The sequence below is a fragment of the Apus apus genome, chromosome 10 (assembly GCF_020740795.1).
Source record: "Apus apus isolate bApuApu2 chromosome 10, bApuApu2.pri.cur, whole genome shotgun sequence".
NCBI lineage: Eukaryota > Metazoa > Chordata > Aves > Apodiformes > Apodidae > Apus > Apus apus.
The window spans coordinates 11,088,440-11,103,570 of NC_067291.1; the positions used below are offsets into that span (position 1 = coordinate 11,088,440).

Below are 15,131 nucleotides of genomic sequence, written 5' to 3' on the forward strand. Positions count from 1 at the left end.
GGAGCTGAGAAAAGCAACAGAAGCTGCTGTTCTACAAATAGAAGCTCTAAGTAACACAAAGTGTAAGACAAGGGGCACAAGCAAGTGAAGAACATTAGCCAGTTTGCCACTGACTGGCTGTGAGGAGTGGCAGTGATCTTGTGCTGAATGAATGGCAGCTGTGCAGGAGGGACAGAGAAACCGTTCTTGTTTGGAAGCACACAGTATGATTCCAATGTGTAGGCCTGGATGTGCCAGGGAACTGACGTGCTGCTTTTCTAATGCACACCCTACAGAATGCCTTCTTCCCTTCTGCTTCTCTGTTGCATGGAGACAGTGGAACAGCTTTGTGGTATCTTCCCATTTAACACCTTAACACCTTTTCCCTATTCTTTATAGCCTTTCAAAGTTGTCTGTGTATCAGCTGTGCAGTTTTACCTGTGTGGAAACTTTGTGCCAAGGGGGGGTGAGTTGATCCTGAGAAGGAAATTATCTGACAGATGGTTTGGATCTGTTGGCTGCTTGATGCATATGAGTTGGCATCAGTGATTTTGTCTGTGTATGTTTGTAGCAGGGCACTGACCACTAATCTTCACATGACTTTTTTTGGCTTGACCAGCATGAGTCGGTGGATTAACGGCTGTTACTACTTCATGCTCTCACCATGTCATAAATCAAAAGCCCTACAAAGTTTTAGGGGAAAACATTTTAAAGCTTTGCTAGGTCGGGGGCTGCAGTTAGCTGGTCAGAAACAAGGGGCTGGCAGCCCTGCTCTGCTTGTCCTTCAGCTGAAAGGATCCTCTGTCTCCCTGTATCTCTGTTACACCCTGATTTCAATCTAGGACTTTGATAGTTTGACTTATTTTTGTTTCTTAATATATGTATTTTTTAACGTGGAATTCCATGCTTAGGTCTGATTGAGGGCAAGCTGGAGGAGCAATGGCTTTGAAGACAGCAGGACATGTAGGGAAAAAAGATGAACAGAGCCCTGCAGGCAAAGCTGCCGTTCCGCTTTCCTTGGAGTGCCAGCAGCTACCGGGACGGGTTTTGCACCCGGTCAGATACGTGACCGGGTGAGCAGCACGGGCTGCCCCCCGGCTGCAGCGCCCGGCCCGCCTGTGCCCCCGCCCGGCCTTTGCCCCGGCCGGGCAGCCCCTGGGAGCCGAGCTCCGCCCCGCGGCCGCGCCTGCCCCCGCGCTGCTCCGCGCTCGGCTGCCGGCGCGACGGGCAGGCAAGTGTGCGCAGCGCCGCGGAGCCGGCCCGGCGGGGGGAGCGGGGAGGAGACCCGCCCTGGCGAGCGGCCCTGCCGGGAGAGAGCGGGGGTCCCGGGCCGGCGGGGCCGCGGCTCCCGAGGCGGGCGGGTCGGAGAGGGAGGCGGCCCCGGGGGAGGCCCCGGTTCCGGCGGGGCCCCGGGCTCGGTGCCGGCAGCAGCGGCCTCTTTGGGCTGCCGGGGAAGCGCCTTTGCCTTGGGGCTTTCTGCAGGACCGGGCGCCCGGTCTCGGGGGTTTCCGAGGAGAAGCGGGTGCGGGAGGGAGGGCCCCGCCCGCCCTTGGCCGCGGCTGTTGGCGGCTCCTCGCCGGGGTGCGGGCTTTCCCGAACGGCAGCACCTGCCCGGGCTGCGTCTGCCTCGGTCCTCGGGACCCGGGCGGCAGGGCCAGGAGAGCTGTGAGCCCCTTGGCCGTTCCCCTGCGGGGTGTGAGGCGCCAGGGCCCTGCAGCGGGGCGGGGAGCTGCCGGCTGCACCTCTTGTTTGAACTGCTGATCTGCCGCCGCAGGGCAGTTGCAATGGTCTTTGCTCTTGCTAGTTAGACATTTCTAACTTCGTTTGTTCTGACTCCCTGCAGCAGATTGTTGTTAAGATGGCTCAGTTAAGTCAGTCTTGGGAGCAAAGCTTACGATAGATACTTCGGAGAGGAAAAAAATGTAGTTTTCCAAAATGTCTCTGCATGAAGTGCCATGCTTCGGTTAAGTGTTTGTTCTAGGCTCTAGTTGTGTGTCTCAAGGCTTATTTACTGGATAGGAACCTGTAGACCTGGCAAGAGGATGTTTGTAACACAGTATCCTGTGTGTGTCCCTTGGGTCTGAGGATGTACCTGTTCTGTGGACTTACACAGGTAATACTGCAAAATTAATTGTGACAAAGTGCCTTCCATATCAGACCAGCTAGTGACCTAATAAGTGCATTGGAGAAGAAACTTAATTTTGGTGTATTGCAATTAATCACTTTGCTTGTGTCAGAGAGGATAATTATTCCTTAGCATTAAAAAAATGAAGCCTTGTTAAATTGGTCCAGACATTCTGTAAACCAGCAGGCCACAGTGCCTGTTCTGTGTGTTTAATGAAACTCAAAGCAAAACCCTGTGTTTGTGAACTTCCAGAAACAGATGTTCCGCCTTGAATAGTGTCACAAAGTTGTAAAACTTACTCTTTGCAATTCATCTCTCTCTGACTTGGAGAAAGCAGGACACATCTCCACCAGGCAACTTCTGTTTTTAGGGCTAGAGCAACTTCCTCCCCTTGCTTGAGCAGTCTGTCCACATTTGCACAAGACAGCTGATAAACAGCCTTCTAAAGTGGAACTAACTTATTCTATAATTGTTTTATTTTGAATGGGGAGGAGGGGATGGAAAGATCATTTCTGCATTTTGAAGACTTCCTGTAAAACAAAATTGTTAACATTGTTTTTACAATGGAAAGCTCTGAGGTTTTCCCTGTCTGTCCCAAATTCATTGTACTGCAGGAGTTAATAAAGAATTTGGGGTACACAGAGATGAAGAATGTTAAGATGGAGAAGGTGCATGAAGGTGCAAAAGGAATTGCTCAACTACATCTAGCTTAGTGGAGAATTTTTGAAGCTGATCTTGCAAGGTTTTCTTTATGATATCTGAGGCTGGTAGTTTAGTTTTCAGACTCTTCTCTGTACCTTAAATGAGTTCTACCCTTTTTAAGTGAAAAAGCTGGAATTCTTGCCTGATGACTCAAGGAATTAAACAAAGGGGACCAGGTATAGAACAAAGGAAAGTCTTGTCATAAGTTGCTTTTCAGGTTATAATGCTTACTCATTCTTTATTGGCAGCATGGCAATAAGGAACTGAATTATGTACTTTTTTTATCAGTGAAAAGCCGAAAACATTCAGTGTGTGCAAACAATGGATTTAGAACAGGAAAAGCTCCTGTTCACTCTAACAGAGGGAGGGAAACATGAATTAACCTTGACTGTCTTCTGGATAACACAATTGCATCTCCAGTGCTGTGGTGCTGACCTTCATGTCCAGCTACTTTGCTGATGTGAAAGCTAAGAGGTGACCATGGATAGAGAACTAAGTATCTTGGGTATAGCCAGAGATGCCAGGTCTAGGAATATGTAAACTCTTGTCTCATTGAACTTTGTTTTTTCTGTCAAGCTTAGGGCTCATGACTTCTCCTGCAAGGACAGACTGATACACATGCCCTTGTTCAAAGCACCATAGAACTTGGCATGCTTACCCTAATGGCTTGCAGCAGTGAGGAGGGATGTCTGATGTGTGCAAATGCTGGTGCTCTTAAGACATTAAAATACACATGGCACTCAGCATGTTCACACAACTACCTTGTTCAATATTTCATTGATCTACAACACCTAGCAAATTCTCATTCCTTCTTGCTGCACCCATCTCTTCAGGTTGGTAATACTAGAACTGGAGTTACAGCATATGCACCACCTGTGCTATAGGATAAGATGCACTTTCCTGCCACAATAACCAGAAAATGATCTTACTTTGTTAGAATTCATTTGTTTGTATGAAATTTCAATTTCCTGGCAGAAGTTGTGTTGTTTTTTTTTCCCCCAAATTGATTACCATCCATTTCCAAGTTAGTGGTTAGCTGCAAGAAAGTTTTAGTATTATGATTCTTGCCTTGAAGACTCATCAAGGCATATCAATAAGGAAAAATTCTACCTTCTGTTACAGTTACTGGTGCCTTTCCTTATCTTGTAGCCTCCTACTTACTGAAAGATGTCAGCAATTGGAGTAGTGTCCTCCTGTTCCTGTCTCTGTCCTGGTGTATGGCTGCTGAAAGGAGGGATGCAGAAGATGAGCTCCTTCAGCTTCCATACGGCAGCCAGGTGTGCTGCCAAGGATTATTATGAAGTACTTGTGTTGGGTGGAGGCACTGGTGGAATCACGATGAGTGCTCGGATGAAGAGGAAGGTGGGGGCAGGAAATGTGGCTGTTGTTGAGCCAAGTAAGGTAAGTCTTCCTTGACTGTAAAGCAGTGAAAATAAAAAGCATTTTACACTTGTGACCAGATGGGTCTGATTCTCATGCCTTCCTGACCCCACATGTTTTTAACTGTGGAGAGGAAGCCAACTAACTATCTTGTAGAAGGCTTTCCATGAAATTTGTTGCTCCATTATGGAGACACTTGCATCCCTCCAGCTTTGTCATGCAAAACTCCTGGCTATTTATACAGCTTCTTTTGTTAAGAATAATACAATATTAAGAACACATTTTTTCCTACTTGGAGTGATGTGTCTTCATCTTAAAGTCCCTTTAAACAGTTCTTAAACATCCACTTAACATTTATTTCAGACTCATTACTATCAGCCCCTGTGGACCCTGGTGGGTGGTGGTGCAAAGCAGCTGGCAGCATCTGCGCGTCCAACGGGAAGTGTGATGCCTAAAGGTGTTGAGTGGATCCAATCTCGAGTCACAGCATTGGATCCAGATAGGAACTGTGTCTGCCTGGAGAATGATACCAAGGTATTCTTAGTCTCTTATTCTATGTTATAAGTTGTCTGTTCATCTCCTGCAGATCCCCTTGGAAGTGCCTGTTGAGCAAGACCTTCCTGCAGTATCTAGGAGGCCAGGAAATTCCAGTTAGTCTTACGAGAAGTACTTGATTCTAAAACCTGTTTCTAATAAAATTTGTTGTAGATAACTAGGTTAGAATACTATCAACTTAAAATACCGTGTTTTTCCCTTTCTATAGGGAACTGAACACAAAAGATAGAATAATTTGCTCCAAACTCTTGGGTTTGTGTACAGCAAAGGCTGTGTGTCTAACCCATAGTGTAGTTAGCATTTTAACTATAAATTATTCTTAGTTTAACATTCATATTACTAATGCTTCCTACACCTTCCTCCATTATGACTCTGTTGCTGTCAGATAACTTGCATTTGCTTTGAGGTAATGTTTTTTTGTCTAAAATACTGTTGTTTTTTTTCCCTTACATAACAGGTATCTTACAAGTATCTGATAATTGCCCTTGGGATTAGTCTGCATTATGAAAAGGTACTTGTTTTACAGTAATAATATTTTTGCTAGTTTTAATGGCATCATGTACCCTTATGATTCCCTAAAGAAAATGGCTTTTTCAATACACATTTTTTTACTGCAAGATATTGAACACTAATATGAAGAAAAGAGCCAGAAGACAGCCTAGTGACTTTAGTCCTTCTACAGATCTCTATGTAATAACCTAAATTACCCTTGGAGAGGTTTTTTTAAAACACCTTTGTTGCACCTCTATGGGAATATCAGCAGATAGGGCAGCAAGTTAAATCTAGAACTTAAAGGCAACCTGTAATAATGAGATAATAAGGTATTCTGACTATAGTCCAAAATTTCTTCAGTGTAAACAGAAGTGAAGAAAACAAAGCAGTCAGTAAAATCTGTCCTACAGAATTAATTTCACCCACCTTCACCTTTCTTACAGGATACATTTCTAAAAGTACCAGCTGAGCCACCACACTTGTGTTTAAATGGGCTCTGTGTCTTTCCCATCTCTTAGGCTTCCTGTCCACTTTTTACAGTGGCACTCAGAGGAAAATGTTAGTACCATTGCATGGCACAAGAATGACCATATATAGGAGGGGGAGAATACAAAGGAAAGATGTTTGAGTGACTTGACTGTTGTGGTTTTAACCTGACCTGAATATGATGTAGTACCTGGTAACATGTTTAAGTCTCTCCTTGAAAAGCTCCCAAGGCATGCAGAAAGCAAGAGCAAGTTCTGGTAAACTACAAACTACAACTACTGGTAAACTACAGTCACACCAAAGACATTCTGGTGATTAGGTCAATGGAATGAGGAGTTGCACTGTGTTCAGTGACCCCCCTCAGGCTTCATGTGTATCTCTTCGCTACAACCAGTGAAAACTAAATGCAGTATTCAGCAGCAGAAGCCATGTAATACAGTTAATATTACTCTGTTGTGAATAAAATTCATAGCAGCAGATTTATATGGCTTTAAACCAAAAGTGGCCATTTTAAAAAGAGGGATGTTTTCTCTTATTTGTCTTCACCAACAGCATACTTCCTGATGGAGACTGTAGCATTCCAAAATCACTGCAGTGCATGTGACATGGCTCTGGCTACTTACAGAATTTCTGTAATCCATTATTTTGAAACGGGGACAACTCCCTTCCTTACAAGCAGGCGCTCAGGAGTAGGGAAATATTGGAGGCAGTTGAGTTAAAACAAAATAACACTGTGAAATACAGAAATCTGCAACTGACTACTGAAAAGTTGCATTTAGCTTATACATTTTCAGATGCCTTTTATTTTTTTCCCCTCCCCACATGATTTTTACTTACAATGACGTGGCAGTGACTTCATATATACTTACAGTGAATGTCATGCACCAGTCTACAAAAAGCTGGGTCTGGGTTTGCGCTGAATAGTCATGCTTACAGATGTTGCAGACCAGAGTCATTTCAGTAAATGTTACATCTACTAAATCATCTACTAAATTCTAGTGGAAATATCTGTTTGATTGCTAGGCTTATTTTCAAAAATGCCAACTAGCAAGTATATATGGGCTTTTCTCAAGTCTGCATTTCATACTTGATGATGAAGACAAAATTTTTGCCATCTGTACTTTAAATCTTGATTTTATTTTCTTAGATCAAAGGCTTGCCTGAAGGTTTTCATCACCCTAAAATAGGTTCCAATTATTCAGTTCATACGGTAGAGAAAACATGGAAAGCTTTGCAAGATTTCAAGGAAGGAAATGCTATCTTCACTTTTCCAAATACTCCAGTGAAGTGTGCAGGGGCTCCTCAGAAGATCATGTATTTATCAGAGGCCTACTGGAGGAAAGTAAGTATTTTACTCTTTCTGCCAGTGCTTGTTCCCTCAATTGGAAGGAAGGCTTGTTCTAAGGGGTTCATAATATCTTTCAAACAAGTTAAAAACATGAGAGAATGTGACTCAGAATTATTAAAGTGACTGAGTTGCTTTTTCTATTATTAATGTATAATAAATGAAGCTAACTCAAATCATACATAAATATTTAGCATATATTTAATACTGGAGAAACTTACAGAATTTAGAATCCATGAGGAAAGAACTGCTTACCCTGCTTCTGGTGAGCTAGAGGTAGAACTGTTCTCAGCTTACTTTGTAACTTCAGGTGGTGCACTGAAGTCACACTGGCTGGAATTAAGTAATTCTTCTACTTTAAGTACTTAAAACCTGTTGCCATTTGTCTTTCTGCTAGTCTGAAAAGTGGCTGTCCTTGCTCCTTGTGGTGCACCATCTCGACATCAGGAGGAGTCTTAGCCAGGCTGTTAGAGCAAGTGGAAACAAAAGACATCTTCAAGTGGAAGTGTCAGGCTTCATACGTCTTTGTTTCATGAGCTGTCTACTGGGCAAGTAACTGAGTAATATATAGAACTGAAGGTTTCAGAAAGGTTTATAATGCCAAGCTGCTTCAGGTGCTTAACCTCTACACAGCAGTTCCTCAGTGAATAGCAGCCACCTCTTCTCACTAGCAATTTGTTTGGGGTGTCTTTAGTACCTTGCTCAGAAAGGGTGAATATTATCTTGTCTAGCTTCAAGCACGGTGTGAAATAGCTGTATCTCGAGGGTTCTAATGTTAATAGTTGTTAATAAATTGAACTGCATTAATAGTTCTGTCAGCTCTTCAGTAGTGCAGCATAGTTCTTTTGTCTCTGCTAGCTTGTCAGTTTCTTAACAGAAAAGGCTAATTTGATCTCTTTGTGCAGACAGGAAAACGTTCCAAAGCAAACATAATGTTCAACACTTCACTTGGTGCCATTTTTGGTGTTAAGAAGTATGCTGATGCATTGCTTGAAATAATAAAGGAGAGGAATATTGCTGTTAACTATAAGAGCAACCTCGTAGAAGTTCGAGCGGACAAGCAGGAAGCTGTGTTTGAAAACTTGGACAAACCTGGAGTGACTGAAGTTCATCAGGTTAGGAGCTTTCAGACCTCTAGTTTGGTCCTATTTCTTTTCCCTGTATACTGTAATTGAACTGCCACACTATAATAACATAATGTCTACTTCATTGCATGCTTCTCTTTTCTCCTGAGAGTACCACCTTTAACTGTAGCAGATTAAAAAGTTTGAAGCCACGGTGGGGAGAAGAAAAAAACATTTCATAAACTGTGCCTGGAGTCCTGTGTGCCTTGTTAGTGCAACTTGGGAATGTCTGGGATGCGTACAGAGGAAGGCAAATTGCTATTATGCCAGTTTCCTATTTTTCCTAATAAGGCTGATGTCAGTAAAAGGAAGCACTTCAAATCTGAGAGCAAATTTTCATTCTATATACTTGTGGGTTTTTTTAATAAAAAGAAACAACAAACCAAGAAAATTCCTCTCTACCTGGCACTTATTGCCTTTTATAAGCACAGGGATTATTTGCTGTGGTAAACTAGCCATTGAGTACCTTTTCTGTCTCTCTAGTATGAAATGCTTCATGTCACACCTCCAATGGGGCCACCTGATGTACTCATCAACAGTCCTGTCGCAGATGAAATTGGCTGGGTGGATGTCGATAAGGAAACTCTGCAACATAAAAAGTATCCTAATGTATTTGGTATTGGAGACTGCACCAACCTTCCAACATCAAAAACGGCTGCAGCTGTAGGTAAAGTTGCATGTTTGTGTGTGTAATGAAAAGTGTAGGAGTTTCTTATTCCTGAGGTCTTGACTTCAATTATTTCCAGCTCTCAAGAAGACCTAAGTCTCCTGGGCCAGCTAATTAGCTACAGACCATGCTGATGCCATTAACTCGCAGTTCTCTTGTAGAGGATGCCTCACAGATGCACTAATTCTATTTTCAGTGATTGTGGGACAGCATAAAATGAGTGTACTACTCTTGCATTCTGTCATCATTCAGTAACAAAACTTTGTGCTCTATCTTAGCAGCTCATGCACACGTGTCAGCTAACTGATAAGTCACTATTGAAGAGTCACATGTTCTGTGCTTGTAGCCACAGGGTCCACTGTAAAACCAGTACACATATGGTCTCACAACTAAAGAACGCCAAGAAGGTTGGGAAAAATAAAGGCTATACATTATGTTCTTGGTGTAACTTAAATAATTATATAGTCAAGAATTCCAGCAAATGAGTCTAGAATACTTCCCTTACAGCACTGAAAATGAAACAAAAAGGAAAAAATGAAACAAAAGAGTATGCCAGAATCTTGGTGTTTGGGAAGGCTGAGGAAGTGTGACTTAGCATAGGAGAATGGGCATAGGCTAAAAACATATAGCCCAAGTTGTATTAAGCTGTAACATGTTGGAAACAGTGAGGCCAAAGCCTTATTCAAATAATTTTTTTTCATATCCAGGACAGTAAATTTCCCAAACTGATTTGACATGTAAAGTCCATTACAGCTGACTTGTCCAACAAAATGCCTGGTTACTAGTGTTTGCTTTAGTAGTGACAATTGCTGCCTGAAACCAAGCCTTAATACACTATTTTTTTCTTTCTTACATAGCTGCCCAGTCTGGAGTGCTTGATACAACTATTTCCCTGGTAATGAAGAACCAGTTGCCAACTAAAAAGGTACTTACAGTTTTTGTCTTAGGGATAAGTTACATTGTTTACTCAGTTGTTATGCAGGAAGTCCTGCAAGCCGCTGAACCCTGTGAACCGGAAGGCAGGAAGGGCTTTGCAGCAGCAGCTGGGGTGCTAAATGGCTAAATACTGCATGTCATCATTGTAGTTGCACAATTTGTATTCTTGGTGCTGCTGTTAAAAATATTATCTATTTAATTCCCTGACTTCTGAGCTCAAAGAAGTGTAAAGGCTGATTAGTCTGGGTTCTTCACTGATGCAGGTGACTTACTTGACTGTTGACTGGTATAATCCCTACTCCAAGAAAAACCTTGCACACTTGACACATTTGTACAATGTTAAACTTGCCTCCCCCGTACAGAACATGATCTTTTAAGGAGTTAAATGGAAATTTTTGTACTGCAGATGTTAAGCCTGTAGCTATGTTCAGATTTCTCTTTGAGACTTGGCTTTCATTTTACCTATGGCTTCTGAATTAATATTCCTTAGGGTACTAACCTGATTATCATCATCCATACTCCTGCAAAGCTCTGGAAATTCTTGCATCTAGACTCAAGATCCTGTTTATATATTGTCTGTAAAAGCCAGCACCAGCTCTCATCCTGATGTACTGGTCAGCTATTTTGCTGGTTACAATAATAACCAACAATTAATGACACAAAGCCCTATTGTTCTAGGTTAGGCCTAATTTAAGCAAAGTTGTTAAGCAAAGCATGGCTTTGTATCATGGTTATAATTGGCTCAGCAGCCTTGCACACTTACTGGTATTAACACTGTGAATGCAGAAACCCCCGAGTACCTTATTTTGAAAGATGTTAACTATATGGCTCAGCATTTAGACTTTGCTCAGGTTTTTGAAAAGAGGTGTTCTTCATTGCAGTATGATGGATATACTTCCTGCCCGCTTGTCACAGGCTACAACAAGGTGATTCTAGCAGAATTTGACTATGATGCTCAGCCTTTGGAGACCTTTCCCATTGACCAGAGCAAGGAGAGGGTAACCATGTACCACATGAAAGCTGATATGATGCCTGTTCTCTATTGGAATGCACTGCTTAAGTAAGTATTTAAATTCTGAGCAGGCACAGCTGCTGCATTCATTCAGGAGAAAGCAAAGTACAGATATTTGTTCTGACTTAGGTCCTTGCTAGAATAGAAGCAATCACAGTGCATGACCAAAACCTCAGTGGAGAATTCTGGGCACTTTGCTACTAATATGGGTTTGTTCAAATAGAACAGGGTTGAATTGCACAAAGGGCACCCTCTGCCCAATTGGAAACCTTGCTGAAACAAAGATGATTTTTCAAAACAAACCCCTAATTAACAAGTATGAGATCTTGTGGGAGTAAAAGAAAACATTTCCTCCCCCCAAACCCTACTTTGATGTATGTACTATGTATGTACTATGATAGTACATACATGTAACTTGATGAAACCACTTTCTGCATTTCTAGGGGATACTGGGGAGGACCAGCTCCTATCAGGAAGCTAATGCACCTGGGCTTGAAGTAAGTGCTGGTTTTGTGTTGATCAAACCTTTTTGAAGAAAAGGGACTGGTGTCATAAAGGATCATTACAGATTTTCCCTTTTGGACTACCTAATAGACTGTTTTTTGTTTTGTTTTTTTTTTTACTTTTTAAAAATCAAGCTTTTGTCCTAAATTCACTTTCCCCATACTAAGGATTAAGCCCTGGTATGCTCTTTCATGGCTCTTCTATGTACACCAAGGCCTTATATTTATTTCTGTATATGCACAGGAGACTGAACTTGCCTTAAGCTGCAGAACAGTACTGAAATCTAGAACAACTGGGTTTTTTTAAGCTGTTGTATGTAGAGGGTTTTCTCCCTGACTCTAAACTGAATTGTTTGTATCTGAGATCAATGTGTGCACTGCATTTAACAAAATAATTCAATGCTCGTGAAATGGCCTGAAAACCTCCTCTTGTTCTCTTGAAGAGCAAAATAAATCTTAAATTTATTGATCAAGAAGCATACTTGCTGCCTGGATAGATGGATTATAGCAATTAATGCAGGTTATTGAAATGAAGTAACTCCAAGCAGTATGTGTGTGTATATGTGCATACATTCCCCAAGGATAGCTGTGCTACTTCCACATCAGTTCCATTAGAATGTTTTACTCTCCCAAGTTCAGAACACAGTGAAAAGAATTCCCAGTACACTAGAGACTGGGAGAAGACTGGCAACATCTGAGACTACATACTAGGCTGAAGCACAAATTAAGATGACAGACACAGGGGAAGTGCTTTTTAATTATGACCATATATGACTCAGTTTCAAGGGAAGATGGAACAGAGTTAAATTTAAGAGTTTGAAAGTCTTCACAGAAGCTGGAACTTTAGTGGCAGTCAGGTAGACAGTGGAGCAAACAGGAATCATCTTCACTCACAAGAATCAGCAGCAGCAGCTTATTTCTAAACAGAAAGATACACATGAACATGTGTTAAGTTAGAGCTTCATGCTTTTTCAATACAGCACTTGAAAGGGTTGCCTTTGCGTTGCAATTAGAAGCATGAAACATGTACCTGCATGTTAAGTAATTCTTCAATCTTATTCTGGATCTGTCCATACACATCATTAAACAGCTCTTCCTTTGATTTTGTTCCATTCAAGTGCACTTAAAATAAAATAAGAGAGCTATAGCTGAACGTTTCTGTAAGCCTGCCAGATCACAATTTAAAGAGCATGTACTTGACTGGCATCAGAGAAATATACTCCATCCACCTGCTTCAGCTCCTCTCATGTATCTGACCAGGATGTATATCCCAGGTTTGAAAAGCACTCTCATAAAGCAATCTTTCAAAAGTGCTTTTGTCATTAAAGACTTACCCACATCAACTCCAAGATCTTCCATTATCTTCCTGTGCTTTACATACATAGGCCAAACATGGCCATCAAACAATCCAGGTGGATCCGGTACAGTGTAATTCCTTGAACTGTAAATTAAGACACTGTTATTCAAGACTAGTCTTTATTACAGTTCATTCAGCTTCTCCACACACTAACCTGAGCCTTTTTCCTCCAATGTAGTTCCTGAGCTTACCAAAAGTCAGTATTTAGCATAAGTTGCAAGCATAAAGATACCCAAGAGTTGGAATTTCATGTGTGGGTCCAGAGATGCAAAAAAGATATCTTAGACAAGGTTTACAATGTTCTCTTAAAGCTTTAGCAGAAGTTTGGGTAAAAAACTGTCTGCTGATTGCTCTGAAACGTAACATCAAGTTTAAGACATCTAATTTTCCTTAGGAACAGTACGTGTATAACAGTACAGCTAAATATGGAACCCCTGGGTAGTTTGAGACCTGGGAACCGTATCACGGAAAAAACAGGAAGGGGGAAAACCTACAGGAAGATCTGTGCAGAAACTGAGCACTAGTCTTGCATACACAGCAGCTTGGTAGGAATTTGGGCTCCTCTGGTGAAGGAAGCTACAGTCTCCTAACATAGCAGCTATGTTAGTGTTTATCTTTTTGTATCTAAGAGCTTCAGAGAAACACTGTCTTAAACAGAGTAAGATGTTATTGGAAAAGCAAGGGAGGTTGGAAAGATAAACTTACCTTCTTCTTCTTTTACACTCTTCATATGGAATGGAAAGAAAGTACCGATGGTGGAATACATCAATCAGTGGCCTGAAAGAGATACATGTTTGGTTACAGCCAGACTTGTTTGATTAGTAGCAAGAAAAGGAAAGGTAAAAATACATCCATCTCCTATGCCTTGAGCTATCCTCAGACTTGTGACACCTAAGCTCAGCATCCCCAGTCAATACCAGCTGCTACCTCTTGGTTTGTGACAGGTCTTTTTATTCCCGTGGAGGCAAGCCTGGCACGTAAACTCAGATAAAAATTAAAATATATGGAAGCACATTTGATTACCTGTAGGTGTAAAGCAGGAAGCCTTCAACAATAAGAATGTGGATTGTTTCATCTTCTCCCTCCTTATCTTGTAAGATCTGGGCATCCAGTGTGTTGTTGATCCCATGAGAGCGTTCAAACTTGACTGGGTTTTTTATCCAGGCATTTATGGTACTCATCATAGCTTCCATATCTAATGCAGTAATCACTAAGACAAAACAGGCAGCTATCATTAAGCAGTAATGAAGTATCATCTAGTAATAGAAGCAGCAGAGAAACTGCACAAAGGATCAAAATACTCAAAGGTTTTGAGTTACACTTTGAGAACACTGTAGTAGAGCCTTACCATCGTACTGTTTGAACCCATCTTCAACTTCTATTTCATCTTGGGGCTGAAACAGTAGTAAAAAAACAAACTGTTTGGTCAGAATAGCTACTGGGAAACTTGAAAGCTACAAAGAAGAATCTTAACCCTCCCACCAGGTTTCTCTGCATGCAGATAAAAAGCAGTAGTAGCGAGGCTAAGATAAAGGAGCCTGCTCCTCTATCATCCCCGCAACACAACCGCGCCATACGGCGAGCCAAGAGAACGGAAAGCCATCGGAAGGTATTACACCGCACAGCCCCTCCGGGAAGCGCTGCCGCGGAGCCGAGGCAGACGGAGCCGGGAGCCGGGAGGGGCGGGCAGGGCGGAAGCAGGGGGGGGTCACCCCTCGCCTCCCCCGGCCTGCAGGGGGCGGCCGGGCCGGCCTCACCTTGAAGAAGTCATCCTGGTGCACCACGCTGCAGTTGGGCAGGGCCTGCATCAGCCTGCGGGTGAGGGTGGTCTTGCCTCCGTTGGTGACCCTGCGGCGACACCGCGCGCCCGTCGGGACCAGCGCGGGGCACGCGCGCCGCCCCCCCCTCCCCGCGCCGCTGCGGCACGAGGGGCCGGGGGGGGCAGCGTGTCCCGGCCCCGCATCCCGCCCGGGACCCCGCCCCGCAGCTCTCACCCGCCGATGCCGATGATGATGTTCATGGTGTCTCCCGCAGCCGCCCGGCCCGGCTCCTACAGCCTGTTCCTGGGGGGGGGGGGGGGTCGGGGACCCGGTGTCGCCGGTACCGGCCGCCTACGTGCCTGAGCCGGGACCCGGGGGAAAGGGGAAGACAGGGGCTGGAGAAAGAGGAGAAGGTAGAGAGGGGAGAGGCCCAACGTCAACTGCTGGGTAACGCCATGGTCGGAGAGGAGGGAGCAGCAGCAGAGCTGGTCCGCGCTGCACCAGAGCGCTCCGCAAAGGGAGGCGGGCCCGCGCTGCAGAGCGCTTCCCCTGGCGCCCCTGCGCGCCCATTGGGCAGCGCCGCCTCCAACGCAGCCAATGGGGAGCGGGCGCCGCGGGCGCCGGGCGGCTATTGGTCAGAGCGCGCTCGCTCGCGCCCGATAGGGTGGCAGCGCGGCCGCTCATTGGTCGCTGCGCGGGGGGCGGGCG

At 43.7% G+C, this 15,131-nt stretch overlaps 2 protein-coding genes across 4 annotated transcripts; one reads left to right on the plus strand and one right to left on the minus strand.

Moving 5' to 3' along the window:
• The first annotated feature begins 1,144 nt into the window (after positions 1-1,144).
• On the plus strand, positions 1,145-11,782 carry SQOR (sulfide quinone oxidoreductase). 3 transcript variants are annotated; one of them, XM_051628239.1, is made up of 10 exons: positions 1,145-1,210; positions 3,956-4,207; positions 4,550-4,720; positions 5,199-5,252; positions 6,867-7,061; positions 7,970-8,179; positions 8,672-8,855; positions 9,713-9,780; positions 10,673-10,851; positions 11,247-11,782. In XM_051628239.1, the coding sequence occupies exons 2-10, from the start codon at positions 3,974-3,976 to the stop codon at positions 11,302-11,304; spliced, it is 1,353 nt and encodes a 450-aa protein (XP_051484199.1). In that variant the 5' UTR covers positions 1,145-1,210; positions 3,956-3,973; the 3' UTR covers positions 11,305-11,782. The 3 variants fall into 3 exon arrangements, with proteins under 3 accessions (XP_051484199.1, XP_051484201.1, XP_051484198.1); XM_051628238.1 differs by lacking the exon at positions 1,145-1,210 and adding an exon at positions 1,788-2,092; XM_051628241.1 differs by lacking the exons at positions 1,145-1,210; positions 11,247-11,782 and adding an exon at positions 1,777-2,092 and having other exon boundaries at positions 8,672-8,851; positions 10,673-10,768.
• A 263-nt stretch (positions 11,783-12,045) lies between these two features.
• LOC127388576 (nicotinamide riboside kinase 2-like) lies at positions 12,046-14,963 on the minus strand. Its single transcript, XM_051628242.1, has 8 exons — positions 14,658-14,963; positions 14,421-14,511; positions 14,012-14,057; positions 13,687-13,873; positions 13,369-13,440; positions 12,641-12,747; positions 12,337-12,428; positions 12,046-12,225 (listed from the first exon to the last, which is right to left on the minus strand). Exons 1-8 carry the CDS (start codon positions 14,681-14,683, stop codon positions 12,220-12,222), a joined length of 627 nt encoding a protein of 208 aa, XP_051484202.1. The 5' UTR covers positions 14,684-14,963; the 3' UTR covers positions 12,046-12,219.
• Positions 14,964-15,131: the final 168 nt, after the last annotated feature.